At 36.8% G+C, this 19,046-nt stretch overlaps 1 protein-coding gene across 1 annotated transcript in view; it reads left to right on the forward strand.

Moving 5' to 3' along the window:
- Positions 1–19,046, forward strand: part of CNTNAP2 (contactin associated protein 2) — a 1,980,972-nt gene that overhangs the window by 620,338 nt on the left and 1,341,588 nt on the right. Inside the window, exon 5 of the mRNA XM_057504985.1 lies at positions 16,142–16,335. Within this exon, the coding sequence (XP_057360968.1) occupies positions 16,142–16,335 (194 nt within the window). The remainder of the gene's footprint in view (positions 1–16,141; positions 16,336–19,046) is intronic.

Here is a 19,046-nt window from a genome sequence, read left to right on the forward strand (position 1 = left end):
CTTGTTTAAATATGCCTGGATTGCTATATACTTTCCTCTTAAGACTGCTTTTGCTGTATCCCACAGTAGTTAGGGCTTTGTGTTGTTGTTGTCATTTGTTTCCATATATTGCTGGATCCCCATTTTGATTTGGTCATTGATCCATTGATTATTTAGGATCATGTTACTAAGCCTCCATGTGGTTGTGTGCCCTTTTGCTTTCTTTGTACAGTTTATTTCTAGTTTTATGCCTTTGTGGTCTGAAAAGTTGGTTGGTAGGATTTCAATCTTTTGGAATTTACTGAGGCTCTTTTTGTGGCCTAGTATGTGGTCTATTCTGGAGAATGTTCCATGTGCACTTGAGAAGAATGTGTATCCTGTTGCTTTTGGATGTAGAGTTCTGTAGATGTCTATTAGGTCCATCTGTTCTAGTGTGTTGTTCAGTGCCTCTGTGTCCTTACTTATTTTCTGTCTGGTGGATCTGTCCTTTGGAGTGAGTGGTGTGTTGAAGTCTCCCACAATGAATGCATTGCAGTCTATTTCCTCCTTTACTTCTGTTAGTATTTGTTTCAGATACGTTGGTGCTCTTGTGTTGGGTGCATATATATTTATAATGGTTTTATCCTCTTGTTGGACTTAGCCCTTTATCATTATGTAATGTCCTTCTTTATCTTTTGTTACTTTCTTTATTTTGAAGTCTGTTTTGTCTGATACTAGTATTGCAACACCTGTTTTTTTCTCTGTTGTTTGCATGAAATATCTTCTTTCCATCCCTTGACTTTAAGTCTGTGCATGTCTTTGGGTTTGAGGTGAGTCTCTTGTAAGCAGCATATGGATGGGTCTTGCTGTTTTATCCATTCTGTTACTCTGTGTCTTTTGATTGGTGCATTCAGTCCATTTACATTTATGGTGATTATTGAAAGGTATGTACTTATTGCCATTGCAGGCTTTACATTTGTGGTTACCAAAGTTTCAGGGTTAGCTTCTTTACTATCTTACTGTCTAACTTAACTCGCTTATTGAGCTATTATAAACACAGTCTGATGATTCTTTATTTCTCTCCCTTCTTATTCCTCCTCCTCCCTTCTTCATATGTTGGGTGTTTTGTTCTGTGCTCTTTTTAGGAGTGCTCCCTTCTAGAGCAATCCCTGTAAGATGCCCTGTAGAGGTGGTTTGTGGGAGGCAAATTCCCTCAACTTTTGCTTGTCTGGCAATTGTTTAATCCCTCCTTCATATTTAAATGATAATCGTGCTGGATACAGTAGTCTTGGTTCAAGGCCCTTCTCTTTCTTTGCATTAAATATATCATGCCATTCTCTTCTGGCCTGTAGGGTTTCTGTTGAGAAGTCTAATGGTAGCCTAATGGGTTTTCCTTTGTAGGTGACCTTTTTTTTCTCTCTGGCTGCCTTTAATACTTTGTCCTTGTCATTGATCTTTGCCATTTTAATTATTTTGTGCCTTGGTGTTGTCCTCCTTGGATCCCTTGTCATGGGAGTTCTGTGTACCTCTGTGGTCTGAGAGGCCATTTCATTCCCTAGTTTGGGAAAGTTTTCAGCAATTATTTCTTCAAAGACACTTTCTATCCCTTTTTCTCTCTCTTCTTCTTCTGGTACCCCTATAATGCAGATATTGTTCCATTTCGATTGGTCACTCAGCTCTCTTAGATTTCTTTCTTTCCTAGAGATCCTTTTATCTCTCTCTGCATCAGCTTCTCTGCGTTCCTGTTCTCTGTTTTCTAGTCCATTAATGGTCTCTTGCATCTCGTCCATTCTGTTTTGAAGTCCTTCCAGAGCTTGTTTTATTTCTGTATTCTCCTTCCTTAGTTCTTGCATATTTCTCTGTAAGTCCATCAGCATGGTTATGACTTTTGTTTTGAATTCTTTTTCAGGAAGACTGGTTAAATCTATCTCCCCAGGTTCCTTCTCAGGGGAAGATGTAGCAGATGCTGAAGCTGTCTGGGTTAGTCTTGTCTGGATCAAATTTTTTTGCCTTTTCATGCTGATAGGTGCCGTTCAATGCTATTGATGCATCTATCAGCTTTCCACTTGCTCCTGGCCTTTCTTTACTGGGACAACTGCGACCCCTAGTGGCTTGTGTTGGGCAGTTGCGTGTAGACTGGGTCTCTGTATCTTGCCCGGCAGGTATGGAGGAAGCCCCTTGCTGATGGCATGGCCAGCCTCAGGCTGCTTCTCTGCTATGGCTGCGCCTCGGAGGGGTAATGGATGGGGGGCTGTTTGGCTGTTTACCTCTGTGAGGGGTCTCAGAGCTGTTGCCCAGGGCGTTAGTGCACCTGGATTTCCCTGGAATTTCCAGCTGCTGGACTGTGACCTGGGTTGTTTCCTTCCAGCTGTGGTGTCCCTGTCCCTTTAAGACTTTCAAAAAGCACTCGCTTTTCTTTGTCACAGGGGCATCCGCTTTGGGACCCACTCAGAGGTCTTGCCGTCCTGTTTCCCTAGTTTCTATCCCTCCACGCATGCCCTGTGTCTGCGCTCCGGTGCGGATGGCAGGGGCTGGGTGTTCAGCAGTCCTGGGCTCCGTCTCCCTCCCGCTCTGCCTACTCTTCTCCCACCGGGAGCTGGGGGGAGGGGCGCTCGGGTCCCGCTGGGCTGCTTGTATCTCACCCCCTTCACCAGGCGCTGAGTTCTCACAGGTGTGGATGTGGTCTGTCTGTTGTCCTGTGTCTTCTGGTCTCTCTTTTAGGATTAGTTGTATTTGTTGTATTTTCAAAAATATATATGTTTTTGGGAGGAGATTCCCACTGTCCTACTCACGCCACCATCTTGGCTCCGCCCTCTCTTTACTATTCTTTTTTATCAGAAAGAATTATCTCTTGAGAATGATGACATTTTCTGGACAAAGCCAGTGAATGTGCACTTGTCTAGAGCAGGAGGGGGAGTATTTCTAATTGACCATGTCATTTCCAAAGTTCTTTAGCATTTATAGGGTTGCTTGCAAGAGATGAAGAATACAAAATAAAGTGGTAAATTGCAAAAATAGTCCTACATCACTTTTAATTTTTTAAAAACATCTGGTTAATGCTCGCCCCAAATGAGTGAAGCCTGTGACCTTGAATGCATTCAGAGGTGAAGCGGACAAAGGAAAACCGAGGAACAATAAGAAGCTTGTCAGCATTTCTTACAGGTGAGGGTTAAACAGCAGCTTCCTTACGTTGCAAAGAAGAAACATAAAGTCAATGACTTTGACTTGATTATAATATTTTCATTTGCCTTTATTTTTTCACACTCAAGACCTTATTTCTATGCTCATTAAAATTGCATTAGATATCTTTTCCCCATAATAAAGTTTTTATTAAATAAAGAATAGTTTTTTACATTCTCCAAGTAAATAAATTATATCCTTAAGTATAAAAAATAGCAGGTCTTATAAAAATTGTTTATGAAAAAACTCTTAGAAAAAAATCCCTAATGGCTGGCATATGGAAGTGCTATATAAATATTGCTGAATGAATAAACTAGAGGAATTATTCATAGTAAAAATGGAAATGACCAGACTCTTTAATAATAAAAGTTATATATAGTCAAATGTTACTTAGCAATAGTATAAATAATATCCCCTCTGATGTTAATAAAATAGATCAACCTAAACTTGGAAATGTGTTAGTTTTAAGGCACTAAGAAATAGAACTACTTGATAGTATTGCTAGTGAATTCAACATAATAGTTTGTTTCATCTCAATTTTCTTTGTAAATGAAATTAAAAGATATTTAGTCCAATCTCCCTTCCTATGTAAAATTCCCCTGTAAAGTTCTTTATAATCCAGGTTTCTCTTTAATATCTCCAGTAATGAGAGTTCACTACTTCTTTTAATAACCTGTTCTTTTGTTGGTATTATCTATTTTAATGTTTGAAATGTTGTCACATTGAAATCTAATCACCTATAACTTTTTTTAATACCACCACCTGAAGCAACACACACACAAAGTATATTTTCTCTTGATCATAGTATTGCTAGGACATTTTAAAAAATAATACCATATTTACACAGTTTGGTAAGAACATTTTTAAATTATAGGACATGTAAATGTTTGAGATTTTGTAATCAAACTTAAATATCATTATTTTGCTTTAGACTTGTGTACAAGTGTTCACTTTTCTACTCTGGTCCCTGCTAACCTCATGTGAAGACCTGCTCTTTATAATAAAAATACACTATGGCTTTTAAATGGACCAGGAAGCTGATCAAACCTAATTTTGGGTTCCATTGTTTCACCTGCTCTCCTGACCTGATGTAGTTCTATGTAGCAGTGTGGCTCTGTGTCTCACTTTCATTTTTCTTGTCTCTTACAGCATAATTTCAAGGTTACATTTGACCTTTTAAAAAACAAATTGGCATGCTTAAATTGAAGATGTTAAAATATAATTGACCCCTGAAATTTCTTGAAAATATTTTTGAGTATTTGTAATATGTGAAACTAAACTTGTCTTACAGTCAGTCTGTTTCTCACAACTCAGATATAGTCATTTACCTCTGAAGTGATCGATGCATAAACAGGCCTCAGTAGATAGATTTACTTTTAATTATGGTCTAATTGAAAGGAATTTACTGCTTTTAATGGTGCAGTTCATATCTGACTATTATCAACATTATAAAGAGACCTCACTGCAAATTTTCTTAGTGGAGTATGCTGACTCTTGAAGGAATAACCGTATTTAGAAAGGATACTTCTGTTCTCCCCAAAAAACATTTGTTTCAACTTTATTAAAATCAATCTGATATTAGGTGTTATTTCTTGGTCAGATTCCAAAATGGAAAGAATTTATAGTAGCAATGAGTGATCTATGGACAGAAAAATGTAACTGATAGTATTCAGTCACTAAGCAAATTTTTTTCACTTAGTTGAAGCTAATTCATTTCAGAATATGAGATAAAGCTGCATAATCTATAAACATAAAGCATGTGTACTTTTGGAATGTGCAGTATTATTGCAACCTCATTGAGAAATGTCATAGCTCTATTATTTTAAATGGTAGGAGATGGAAATTAAGTCACACTTTGATTTTTCTCTTGTAAAGCGTAAGCATCTTTGTCCCTTTCAAGCAATACTATGAGATTACGTCCCCTCATCACTCTAGTTACTCACATTCTTAGCTTTTCTTCTTTCTTTTGGAAATATAATTGACATAGAATATATTGTTAGTTTCAGGTGTACATCCAAGTGATTCAATATTTCCATAAATTATGAAATGATCCACAATAAGAATAGTTACCATCTGTCATCATATAAAGTTGACACAATATTATAACTGTGTTCCCTATGCCGTATGTTACATCCTCAAGACTTATTTATTTTATAACTAGAAGTTTGTACTTCTTGATCCCCTTCACCAATTCTACCTGTCCCCCTAACCAACTTGTTCCACGCTGGTAACCGACTGCATGTCTCCTGTATCCATGAGTGTGTTTCTGTTTTGTTTTGTTAGTTTTGCTTTTTTAGGTTCTACATAAAAGGGAAATCATATGGTATGTGTCTTTGTCTGTCTTACTTCACTTAGCACAGTACCTTTAGATCCGTCCATGTTGACAAATGGCAGTATATCTTTCTTTTTACGGCTGAATACTATTCCATTGTATATATGTACTACCTGTTCTTTATCCATTCATCTCTTGATGGACACAGGTTGTTTCCATATCTTGGCTATTGTAATAATGCTGCAGTGAACATAGGGGTGCATATATCACTTTGAATTGGTTTGTTTTCTTCAGATAAATATCCAGAAGTGGAATTGCTGGATTATACAGCATTTCATTTTTAATTTTTAGAGGATCCTCCATACTCTTTTCCACAGTGGCTGTACCAGTGGACATTGCCACCAACAGTGCACGAGGTATCACCTTTTCACCACATGCTCGCCAATACTTTTAAATTTCTCATTGTTTTGCTACTGGCCATTCCGACTGGTGTGAGATTGTTTTGGTTTGCATTTCCCTGATGATGAGTGATGTTGAACATCTTGTCATGTGCCTGTTGGCCATCTGTATGTCACTTTTGTCTTCCTTAAAATGTCCATCCCATGAGGTTGAGCACCTTTTCATATATTTTATAGCTTATAGTCCTTTTTGGTGGACTACATGTTAAGGTTCCTTGCCCATTTTTTTTATTGGATTCTTTGAATGTTTCTTATTGATTTATAGGACTTGTTCAGACATTTTGGATACAAGTATTTTGTTCATTATTTATTTGGAAATACCATCCCTCAATCCGTCATTGGCCATTCCACTTTCTTATTAATTCCTTTGATAAACAATAATTTCTAATAGTAACATAATCTAAATTATCCATCTTTTACTATATAGCTGGTGCTTTTTGAGTCCTGTTTAAGAAACCTTTCCCAGCTCCAAGGGTATGATGTTATTGTCCCATGTCATCTTCTTGAAGCCTAGTGTTCTACCTTCACAATTAAATGTCTGCATTTTTCACTTGAGTTTTGAGTACAGTATAGGGGAGCACCACATTTCACTTTTCCCCATGTGGATATCCACTTGACCATGAATATATTATCGGAAAAATACCTTCTTTCTGTACATTTTCCCTGAGCTACGCCTGTCATAACGGAAGTGCTGCTTGCTACCTGTATGCCTTCTACAGAGCCTGTGGTTCTGTTTCAGGACCCTGCATTTTGTTTATCTGGTCAAATTGTCTATCTTTGCACCCATAACACTTACGTGTTGACTTACAATAGTTTCAGGACCCTATATTTTGTTTATCTGGTCAACTTGTCTATCTTTGCACCCATAACACTTATGTGTTGATTTACAATAGTTTTATAATAAGTTGTAGTATCAACAGAATAAGCATAGCTATCAGGAAAATGAAAATGAAACCTGCAGTGTGTTAGAATGTGTAAAGTAAATTTTAAAAAGTAAAAGATAACACCGCATTTTGGCAAGGATGTGGAACAACAGAAACCCCTGACACTACTGGGACAGGGGGTGGGGGTAAAAATCAGTTCAACAACTTTGGGAAATTGTTGGTGAAATTGACTGAATTTTAAAATACTGAAACTTTTGGACTCAAAATTCCACTCCTGGGCATATACCCAACAGAAATGCACAAATAGGTGCTTACAAATATGAACAAGAATGTTGATGGCAGCATTATTCATAACAGTTCCAAACTGGAGATAGCCACATGTTCAGTACTAGAATGGATAAATTAGGAGGTACATATTATGCAGTGAGTATTAGGCAGCAAAGAAAATGAGCAATCTATAACCTGTGTATACTGCTATACACAACTTCATGGATAAATTTCTGGGGCAATTCATTGGGGAGGGGATAGCTGATCATACTCAGAAAAGAACACAATGAGAACTTATGGGTTGCTGGCAATGATTTCTTTAGAGATCTGTGTGGTGATTACACTTATGTTCATTTTTTGATCATTCCTAATACTATATGCTTGTGATTTGCTTATTTTTCTATTTATGTGTAAACCCTTAATAAAAATGTATCAAAATGTTTTGAATATAATACTGAAAATATAGAATAGATGCCTTAATTTTGACACTATATTTTTCATAAAGTAAATTAAGATCACATCATTATTTCTGAGTGCTGTGTACATTTAACAATGAAGTTGGTAGTGTATTTGCTCATAATGGGCATCTTCACTTATCATTGATATTAAAGCAAATTGTGATAGTACAAGCTCAGTTTTCCAGCCAGTCAAAATCATTTTACATCATAATTCAGTTAGTTATCCTATTAGGTCTCTTTTCCAGCTTTCTGTAATTGACAAATTTCATAAGCATGTCTTCCATGCCTTAGATAATAAATATATTAAAAATGACAGTATACAGGATGAAAGCCCACATCATTAGGGAGCTCTCACATAGTCATTAATCAGCATATTTGGGCCATGATTATTAACCATTTTTAAATTTACCTAAAACCATTACCTCCCAGACCATATTTTACCATTTTATACTTATCTGAGATACTGCCAAGTGCTTTGCTAAGATGAAGTTGGAGATACATCTGTGGAATTTATTGTATTCTGTTGAAAAAGAACATGATCAAGAGAGGAAGTCCTTAACCCCAGCACCGCCTAGAGAATCAGCAACCACCCATTTCTCTTTTATTCTAAATCTTCATAACCCACACACCAGATTTTGAAAAAGAGGTTTGTTTATATTTTTCTAGATTTACCAAGTCCCTTGTTAAAAAAAGAAAAAAATGAAAAACAAAACTAGGGGGCTATCTTTAATTTCATGACAGCTCTTTGATAAATGTTCAGGGAAACTAGGTCACATTTGTGAATAATCCCAGACCTTTGGGATATCATCTGAATTTTCAAAAAATCATGACTATGTCCTAACTTGTCTCAGGAGGTCATTCCCTGTACTCAGTTACTGGTCCAACTCCCAGACAGAAGTGAACGCTGCTGCCTTATAGGGAAGGTAGAAATGGGAGACTGGAAGGAAGGTCTGCCCGCTTGTCATCTAATAAAGTCATGTCTTCTTTCTTCTGTTTTGTTTCAAAATGTACTTTGATACTCTTTCATTTTAACATTCTCTTATATAGGCGCTAATTTATCCCCTCTTAGGAGGGGCAGTGGCACTGCCATTTTTTCTTCTCTAATGCATGGCAGACATTAATTAATGTCCATGGCTGTCTTTTCTGGCTGCGTCCCATCTATCAACATCTATACGTGGCGGAAGCTCAGGCCACTGCTTGTAGGTGTGTCACATGCCACGCCTTCTAGCTGCTTGCATCCCACTGTAAAAAAACCCAGAGCTAATGAGCAAGCACCTCCTATGCTGCCAATTATATTTTCTTTATCAATGAGACATTCTTGATTGTTTGCTCAAACTTTCCTTTTTTGAAATGCCACATTTCCTTTATCTTATTATTTTAGATCTTTCATTTGTACCTCATATGAATCAGATCACATTACTTATGCTTTTCAGTGTCCAGAGGGCCTTTTTCATTCGTGGAGTCATGTTCTGTTTTTTTGTTGTCGTTTTTCCCCCAGTTTTGAAAAAAAAGTCAATCATTCAAATGTTTGTAATCTTGTTTTAGTCTAAAACTTCTTAGACTCATCATTTAAATTCCCTCTTTATTCTCCATGTCTATTTACTCTCACAAATTTTAACAGCTTATTGATACATCAGTAATGTACACTAATATGTTCATATTTAAATTGTACTGATTGAGCATCTTTATGTATTTATACACCCATGGAATATCACCACAGTCAAGATAATGAATATATCCATCACCCCAAGATGTTTTCTTTTGCCACTTTGCGATCCCTTTCTTGTCCCCTCCTTGTCCCTCATCCTCAAGCAATGATTGATCTGCTTTTATTCCTATGTATCAGTTTGCATTTCCTAGGACTTTGTATAAATGGAATTGTACAGTATGCACTTTCATTTCCCTGCATCCTTTCATTCAGCATTATTATTTTAAGACTGATCATGTGTGTATCAATGTCCATTCCTTTTTGTTGCTGACTAGTATTCCACCATATATGGATATACATTACATAGTGTGTTTCTCTGTCCCTCTGTCAATGGACATTTGGCTTGTTTCAGCTTTGGACTATTAAAAATAAAGCTGCTATGAACATCATGTAGAGACATTCATGTGCTCGCATTTTCTCTTGGAAAAATATTTAGGAGGGAGATGGTGTGATCTATCATAGGGTAAGTAGTGCAATGTGTGAGCGGCTTCCTCCATTCAGAGAACTCCTTGCCCTTGCCCAGCTGCAGGTAGGCCTTCATATGTAGATGCACATCTGCTCAGCTGCAGACTCAAGGGGCCCCCTGCTGCTCTGAGAGCTGCCCCCCTAGGTGGCTCCTTGTTTATACCTCATTCTTCCCAACTCAGGGGTTCTGCCGGGTTCTGTGTGGTTCTTTCCTGTCTCAGCCTTGGAAACTCTCTGGATAGGAAGCTGGGGAAGAAGGACTCCCTCCAGTTGTCCTGTGTCTTAGGGATCACAGCCCTTTGCTGCCTCAGATTATTTTATGTCCTGCAAACTGCTGTTCCATCTGTTTTGTCTGCTTTTTCTTCATTTTAGGTAGAAAAGTTAATTCATTCCTGTTACTCCATCTTGGTTGGAAACACTAACATATTTTGTATTTTCTATGTTGATTTCTATATGAATCCTTCAGAACCACCTTTCAGCTAACTGATTCTTTCTGAGATAATATGCAATTTGTGGTTTCCCTCTGATGAGTTTTTTTTTTGTTGTTGTTGTTTTTCCCTGTCAATGACTACACTTTTTATTCCTAAGATCAGTTTTTGGTTCTTTTACTATTTGTCTGTTGATATCTTATTTCTCTCTGTTGTATCTGATTATTACTGTTATTTTTAATGGATGGTATTACTTATTTTATAATTTTGAGAACCTAAAACATATTTATTTCCACTGGCTCTCAATTACTATTACCTCTGGAATTAATTTACATTGAACTTTTGACTTTGTTTGCCGACTTATGGCACAGAAGTTTTAGGTGATTTGAACTTTTGCTTTGGACACTCTTGACAGTCAGTGTCTGTCTGTCTGTCTGTCTCTCTCCTCCTTTTCCACTCTATAGTTTTGTGACTATACTCAGCTTCCCAGATCCCTGATCCAGAACCACGTTTACATGATGACCCTGTGCCTTTGCCTGGCAGGGTTCTTAGGGAATCACAGGACCAGTCACCCAGCCAGTGGGTGCCTTCCCCTCAGCTCAGCTATGCCTGCTGCTGCTCCTCTGGCACAGTCTCAGATGCTGTATCTCCACTTCAGTGACCAGCTCTTTTCAGGCTCTTTTCACCAACCTTCCCCAGGAACCAAATGCCCCAGGGCCTCTGCTCTCAGACCCCAACTCCAGCAGACCTCAGCTTTAGTCTTACTCTGTGCATTGCATATTGGTTGCATTTTTCATGCATGGAAATGCTTATCTTGTTTTTGATCCTGAATTTGGCTTCTCAATTTTCTCTGTATCTATCATCTAAAAATAATATATGTATTTAGAGCAGAAGGAGACCTCCAAGCCTGAACTCTTAATGCTATCTTGCCAGAAAGTCTCCTTTGCTATTTATTCTTTTCATATGGTACATATTTATCAACCAGCTATTAAACGTGATTCTAGATTTAATTGAAATTTCTTTCTACCTTCTTCTTTTAAATTAAAATCAAGGCTTATAGTCTCTGGTGGTGTTCCAAACACCCATTTGGGCATCATGCTTATATAGGAGTCATTTATCACTGGAAAATAAACTCCATGCCCTCTCTTGAACCACCCACTAAGCTTCTCTTTTCTCTCACAAGTACTAATCCACAAATTACAAGGCAGAAAGCAGAAATCGCTATCGAGTTATAAGCTATAACTAAATTTAGAGTGCTAGTTTCATCCGTTTGTCCCGGTTCTCTAGTATGATTTATCCCTTAGGTAATTCCAGTAGGATGAACATTTAGGAAACACACACACACTTAGGGGTTGGGATGTGTGTATGTGAAGGAAAATAAAAAGGAGAGAGGGAGGGACAGACAGAGTAAAGTAGATGGGGAGAGAGGGAGTGAGAAAGACTGAGGAAGAGACGGGAGAAAGGGGATGGGGAACAGCATCCTTACTGCATAGGGAACAGTTAAGTCCTGTACAAGTATGCATCTTTCAAGTCACTAATAATTTACTACTTATCTCCTAGATATTTTTGGCTCTTTTCCAGATAAAAATTATTTTCTCAGAAACTAGGACTTAATGACTATTTAATATCTCCACCTCTTTTATCTCCTCTTCAAACTCTTTGTTTTTTGTTTTTTTTCCTTTGAGCTAGACAGTATCAATTGGTTACACATTTGCCCTCATATGCACTCCACAATATATTGGGGAGCATCTCTGCTCTCTTATATACCATTTTCCTGAGGTTTTTGTGATGAAAGAGTTATCCTTCTTAATCCTTGGATCAATAGAGGTCATGCATTTCACCAGCCAAATGAACAAAGTAATCAACTTCCCCAAATTACATTGCCTGATAGATCAAAGAGAAAAAGGAAACTTTTCATCGATCTTTCTACCATGTTCCATGAAAGCCTGACATTTGTCCACCCCTGGAGGTTAATCACTATTCTCTCCAAATAAATTTCTGCCAAGGAATACATTTTAACTCATGTTGTTTTCCCTTCTTTTAGATTTTTGCTTCCCTTAAAGTTGACAATTTTTTAAAGTATGAGAGTAATGGGATTAAATGGTTGTATGTTAATCGTATCCTTACTAAAAAATTGTAATGGTAAAAATTAGGTAATTTAAGAAAATTTATTCTGCAATCTTTTTGCAGGACTAGTTTGGGGAAATGTTCTAAATTCCACCAGTCAATTGTACATATTTTCCTGTCATCACTGTAATAATTGCTTGTTTACTTCAATGACCAACTCACCTTGTTGGTTTTAGTAACAAATAGAACTTAATACACAATATATACAGAATTTCTCCTAAGTTTTGAAAGATATATCAAAGAGGTAAGAAAATAGAAACCTTGATCACTGGGTACCTTTAATCTCAGAATTCATCTTCAGCACCTCCATAATTCTACATCATTCCAGATAAACTAGGCATATGAATGACATATGGCACTATGGATAATTAGATACTACAGTGAAGGGGAGAACATCTGAAGAACACAAGAAGTACAAAACAGAAAGACTTAACTCATACAGCCAGTGGGCAGATTACAAGGGAAGTGGTCCCAAGGAGGTGCTGCAGACTGGATTCCGCTGAACGTGAAGTTTGAGAAGGAGACTAGCATGTGGGAATTCTATTAGGTAGTGCTTTGTGGATGGAGACCTGTGGAGGGAAGGGAATGAAGTTGAAATAGGCGGAGGGAGAAAAGTTGAGATGCAGTGTAGTCTCAATGGAGGCTTCAAACCATTCTGCAGGGAGCTCTGAGTCTGTGATGACCTTCCAGAGTTCTCCAAGTTGGGATGAGGGGACTGGACTTTAAAATCCCTGGTCAACCAGTCATTGCATCTGTGAAACCCCAGGAAGGGGTGTGACTTCGGGTAAGGTGCCTCTTTTCCACTTGGGAAATTCCTGAAGAGAAATTATAGCTACTGTCTTCTAGCAGATTCTAAATAGCTGAGGGAGTAAATCCTCCATTTATAAAGGACGTCTTGAATGGCACAAGACAGCATCCACTGCAGGTGGTGTTGGAAGTGAACTTGCGGAAACTTAAAAGGGAAGAACTACTTTCCCAATTTTATTGGAACATGCTACACTCTCGTTTATATAATTTCTGTGGCTGCTGCATGCCGTTTACTACCTTCAAGTAATATTATATCCCCTCATATGTAATATAAGGAACTTGCTCAGTACCTATATTTTCCTTGCCTCCTTTCCTATGTGTTATTGTAGTCATATATTTTTCTTCATCTGTTATAAACCCTCTAATTCATTGTTGCTGCTTTTGTTTTAAACACTGAATAATCTTCTAAAGGAATTTAAAAACATGAACACATATTTTATGTTTACCGACATGTTTACCATTCTCAGGATCCATTTCTTTGTACAGACATGAATGTCAAAATGATAAATTTTCTTGAAACTCAAAAATGTACATTTCTTATAGTACCTACCTATTGGTGATAAATTCTCTCACCTTTTGTTCTCAATATCGTTATGTTACTTTCATGTTTAAAGGATATTTTTGCTGGATATAGAATTTAAAGTTGACAGCTTTCTATTTCTTTCCTTTTCATCACATCAGATACATTGTTCCATTGTCTTCAGTTTGCATTGTTTTTGCTAAGATATTATTGCCCTGTGGCTACTTTTAAGATGTTTCTCCTTATCATTGATTTTTACCAATTGATTATGACAAACGTTGGTGATTTTTCTTTGTATTTATCCAGCTTGGGGTTCAGTGAATTTCACAGCTATCTGGGTTTATATTTTTCAACCATTATTTCTTCAAATTAATTTTTTTTCTGCTTAGTACTGCTCTTATCATTTTTCTCTGCTTTTAGTACTCCAGTGTGTAACCTGGAACACTTATTATCCTACAGACTCCTGGAGTACTATTTATTTTTAAGCCCCCTTTCCCTCTGAGCTCCAACCTGAATTGTTAATATGGCCCTGTGTTCTGTACGCTAATGTTTCTTTCTCTTTTCTAATCTGTTAATGAGCCCATCCATTAAATGTTTTATTTCAGATGCAAGTTTTAGTTCAAAAACTTCCTTTTTGCTCTCTCATTTCTTTTCTTCATTAAGATTTCATGTTTATTCCTTCAATATTTATATATTGTTTCTCAAACAATGGAACTAATGTATAATCTGTTTTAAAGTCCTAGTCTGCCAATGTCTTCATCTCTGTCACTTTTAAGTCTGCTTCTATTGACTGACTTCTCCCTGGTTATGCATTACATTTTCCTACTTCCCCATATGTCTAGTATTTTTAAAAAATTTATACTGGACCTTATGGGTTCTATGTTGTGGAGTTTCTAAATTTTCATGGCCTTCCTTTAATACAGTATTGAGTTTTGTTTGAGCAAGGAGTTAATTTATTTGTGGATCAGACTGATATTTTTCAGGCTTGTTACCAACCTTTGTTCAGAGGTGTCCAGAGTAGCCCTTATGTTGGGACTAAGTTATTCTAATCCCTTCCTGAGGTTGCTACTGAATGCCTGAAGTTATTCAACATGTTCTTTCAATCTTGTCTAGTCTGAAATCCCAGCACTCCCAGCCCTGTGCATCCTCTGGTTGCTGTTCGCTTCAGAACTTTCCTCATCTGGTCTTGTGGCATTCTGGTCTTAGCATTCATTCAGAGGCTGGGCTCCAGAAGATTCACTGGTGAGCCTGTGCAGATGTCCAGAGCTCTTCGCACAGCTGTTTCCTCTCAGAAATTCCATCCTACCAATTCCAGCTTCTTTAGGAACTTTGATCCTGGTCTATCTGTCTCCATCTCAGGGATGCTGTTCTCCTGTGTTTGGGATCCTCTTCCATGTGCCATGACCCAGCAAGTGAATCAGGCAGAAAGCCAGGAAGTTCTCAGCACTTACCTCATTTGTTTATTCTCTCTCATAGATCAGGGCCTTGCATTATCTGTTGTCTAACCCCTAAAAAGAGTAATTTATACATTTTATCAGTTTTGTAATTTTTTTTATGGTGGGAAAGTTATTCTATCATAGCTGAAAGCAGAAACAAACCATATAAACATCATTAAATGAATGATAAATAGGTGATTTACAAAATGATTTCTATTATCATAATCATAGAATAAGTTATTTTATTGCCAGGCTTTAAATTCCTTTTTTGAAAGTGATGCATATATTTGAAATACTGTATGTTGTAGAATTTATTGAGTATTTTTCTATTATTTACTCCAATTTGTAGCCAAACTCACTTAAAAAATTATATTGCATCAGTGCTAAGCATTATGCCATATTTTCTGTATTTAGTTCATCCATAATCATCTAACATAGTACTATAATTGAGTATTTTTGTTCTATATTAGTGCTATTTTTATAATAATGTCTTTGCATTCTATTTGCCAACCATTATATTTTACCCAAACAAGTTTTTCTTTATTAATAATTCAAATTATTTCCTAGAAATGTGGTTATCATAAGACATTGGTTGTATATTTCTTATATTAGTAAGCACATTGTCTGGTTGACTATATACATTAGTTTTCATGAGTATAAGGGCTTAAAATAAGAACAGGCCTCATCTTAAGAAGTGCTAGTATTCTTTGAATTTTGAACTTTTTAAGGCAAAATATATTTTAGAATTTTATATAATTGCTTTTTGTTTCATTTATAATCTACCAAAATGTAAAACTTTACATGAAAAATTAATAGATTGTTCATGTTTTTTTTCTAGTGATTTTTAGTTGAAAAATTCATGGTAAATTGATCAACCCTCAGCCAATTAGACTTTGACATGTACTAATAAGATCTAATTGAGAAATTATGAAGACATTTGCTCAGGAGAAAATGAGCACATAATTACACCATAAAGAGGTTAGAGTGTCAATGTTACCCAGCTGGAAGAATATTAGTTGAAGTCTCAATGGCATCTATAAAGGACAGTTCATAATGTATCTGTGAAATATAACACTACCAAGGCCAATTAAAAGATGTAGAATACTCCATTATCAGTTGTACAAGTTCAGTCTTAAATACCATTTTTTCCCCTCTTGCCTTTACCTTCTTCAGGTGCTGGGGGATGGTCCCCATCTGACAGTGACCATTACCAATGGCTTCAGGTTGACTTCGGCAATCGGAAGCAGATCAGTGCCGTTGCAACCCAAGGGAGGTACAGCAGCTCGGACTGGGTCACCCAGTACCGCATGCTCTACAGCGACACTGGGAGGAATTGGAAACCCTATCATCAAGACGGAAACATCTGGGTGAGTCACTGTCAGAAAGGCAGATATTGAACTTTGGCCCAGCCCAGCCCTGGCGCAGCCTGGGGCAAGGGAGAGGGCTTGGGTGTGGCTGGCTGGAGGTTGATCTTGCTGTTCGGTTTCTTGTCTTTGTGTTTGTGTCTGAGAGAGCAAAGAGGTGAGAGCAACACAACAGGTGATGGGAAAAGGGATGCAAACACTGGCCTGTACCCTGCCCACCCCGCCGTGTGCCTTTTCTTAGTGTAAAATGCTTACCTTGCAAAGTGAACTTGGCCCCTTCCCCAACCTCTTACATATTTCACAGAAAATTAAAATCTCCTAATAAAACTGCTGAAACCTGAAAAGAGGAAAGGATTAAGTAAATACTGTAATGATGATAGAATACTAGAACTTCTTTAAATACAACATTTCAAGTTACTATATGTCTTTTGTCTGGAGTATAGATCCAAAATAGGAGAAACTGTACCCAAATATTACACCATGAATTAAGCAAATAGAGTGGGAAAAAAAAAATCTCCTGATATGGTTTCCATGCCTTTAGCTCCCACTCACTCTGACTTGCCTGGGACAGTTTCTATCAAAACTGTAGTTTCTATCTATTGTAGTCTTGTCCAGGTCACCCAGGTGACGGAAACTTGTGAGCCCAAATCAGAGATTCAGTAGCCCCTCCCTACTTGTCTGAAGTAGGACAGAGAGAATGAAGACTTGTGCTTAAGTCTAGCAAATAGAATGAAATAATGAAATAACAAAGGTACTTACCAATAGAAGAACATAACAGTAAGTAGAGCAGTAAGAAGTCTTTATTTAAAGAAGAAAGTACACACTCGAAGAAAGGCAAGTGTGGGCAACCTCCAAGGAGGTACACTTAAGGGCTTAGGATTCTGTCTTTTAAGACTTTCAGGAATGAGGCCAAGGGGAGGGTGGGGTTGTATTGACATGTAGTCTCATGGTGTCTTTCTCCAGTGAGAGACATTATGCAGTCAGTCCTCTAGATAATTCTGTAAGATAAACTTAACACAAGGAATTTATTGATCCTGTTCTTCTCCAACATAGTGGTTTCCCTGAAGCACTGGGGACATACCAGTTAGGACTGCTTGCCCTGCATTAGGATAGGTTGTTGGCTGGATAACAAAGTGTATGTTAGCAGTCTTATCTCCTAAGTCCCTGTTTTTAAAAATGGAATCTTAACTGTAAGATGGAATCCCTCCTGTTCTTACTGTACTGGTTATATCTTGGCAATTCTCTTCATAGGCAGGGAAATTTAATCATGATGCTTGTCCCATGTCCCTGCCCCACCTCAGGTGAGTCAGAGAAACAAGACTGTGCAGTGAAAATATCACAAAGTGTGAAGGTTGACTACATTCACATGCTGACCTCTCAGACTTCTGATGGTGAAAGAGTTCATTTCTATTGTTTTCTGCCTCTCTGGTGTCCATTTTGTTTCTTCCTTTCAAATCCTATATTTTTTATTAAAAATAAGTATGTGATGAGTGATGACTAGTTATATTTAGATGAAACTATAGTGAGCCAATTATGAAACTTAAAAAATCAAAACAAGTTTGACACAAACTAAATATTGCAAAATATTTTTAAGTCCTAATGAGCCTGCAACATAATGATTATGTTACTTTAATAATCTATGACAGAAATGTTTTAATACCTGTTAATGTGAAAAATAGTCCATTGTTTGAAACATTTCAAAAGAAAGAAAAGTCATTGTTTTCTAAAAATTCTTGAGTGCTTTAGAGCTTATATCTCACCATGCATTAAGTGAGTTAGCATTTACAAGTCTCAACACAAAAATGCACTTTGGGCTTAAGTTTATGACAAATAGTAATTAAATATTAGATTTTCTTTTAATCCGACTACTGCTTAACATAATGTATATTGCCCTTGAATAAAAGAGATTTTTGACATAGGTAAGATTGAATGTTTTTTTGGTGGACAACATCCTATACAATGTAAAGTTTCAGATAGTCAAAAAAATGTTTTAATTGGTACAGTTTGGAAGTTGCTTTTCCTATCCATTCCCAAAATGATTGATTACCTGAGTAGAATGCAGAATAATGTAAATTCAGTCACTTGACTATTGTTTTTAACAAATGCCTATGGCTATTCTTTTCTATAACTGTAGGCAAAATAGTCAACATGATTAATTTCATTATAATAATCTTCTTAAATACCCCAATGGGGATTCTGAGTTATTTTATGGACATTGGGTAATATGTTAAAATAAGTGAATAAGATGAAAAATTGTGAGTTTCACAAGAATTTAAATTAATGAATATCACTTTGGAATGTGATCATGAAATGAGAATGGCTCTTTAAAATATTCCTAAGGAATGGTTTATCTAAATAGTGAACGCTCAGAGATGTGAATTGCTAAATGTGTTTAAGTAGTCAAACCTTCTCTTCCTCTTTGATCATACTAAGCATAATAAAAATCTTTATACTTTATCCACAATGCCATATCCTTCCATTTTTAGAATTTTCTTTCCAATGTAAATATGCAGATTGGTAAAATTGCTAAAAAATAAAATCATTACATTTACCTATTTTACAAACTTTAATTTGCATGCTTCCATGGAGATATTTTCAGGTTTGCTGAGTATTTCTTATAAAAGTCCACTCAACATTACATTATAAAAGAATTCCAGCAGATTTTTGCTAAAGAGACTGCATCTAGTTTTGCTCAGAAATTCAACTCCCGGTTT

Source organism: Manis pentadactyla, chromosome 7 (genome assembly GCF_030020395.1).
Source record: "Manis pentadactyla isolate mManPen7 chromosome 7, mManPen7.hap1, whole genome shotgun sequence".
Classification (NCBI taxonomy): domain Eukaryota; kingdom Metazoa; phylum Chordata; class Mammalia; order Pholidota; family Manidae; genus Manis; species Manis pentadactyla.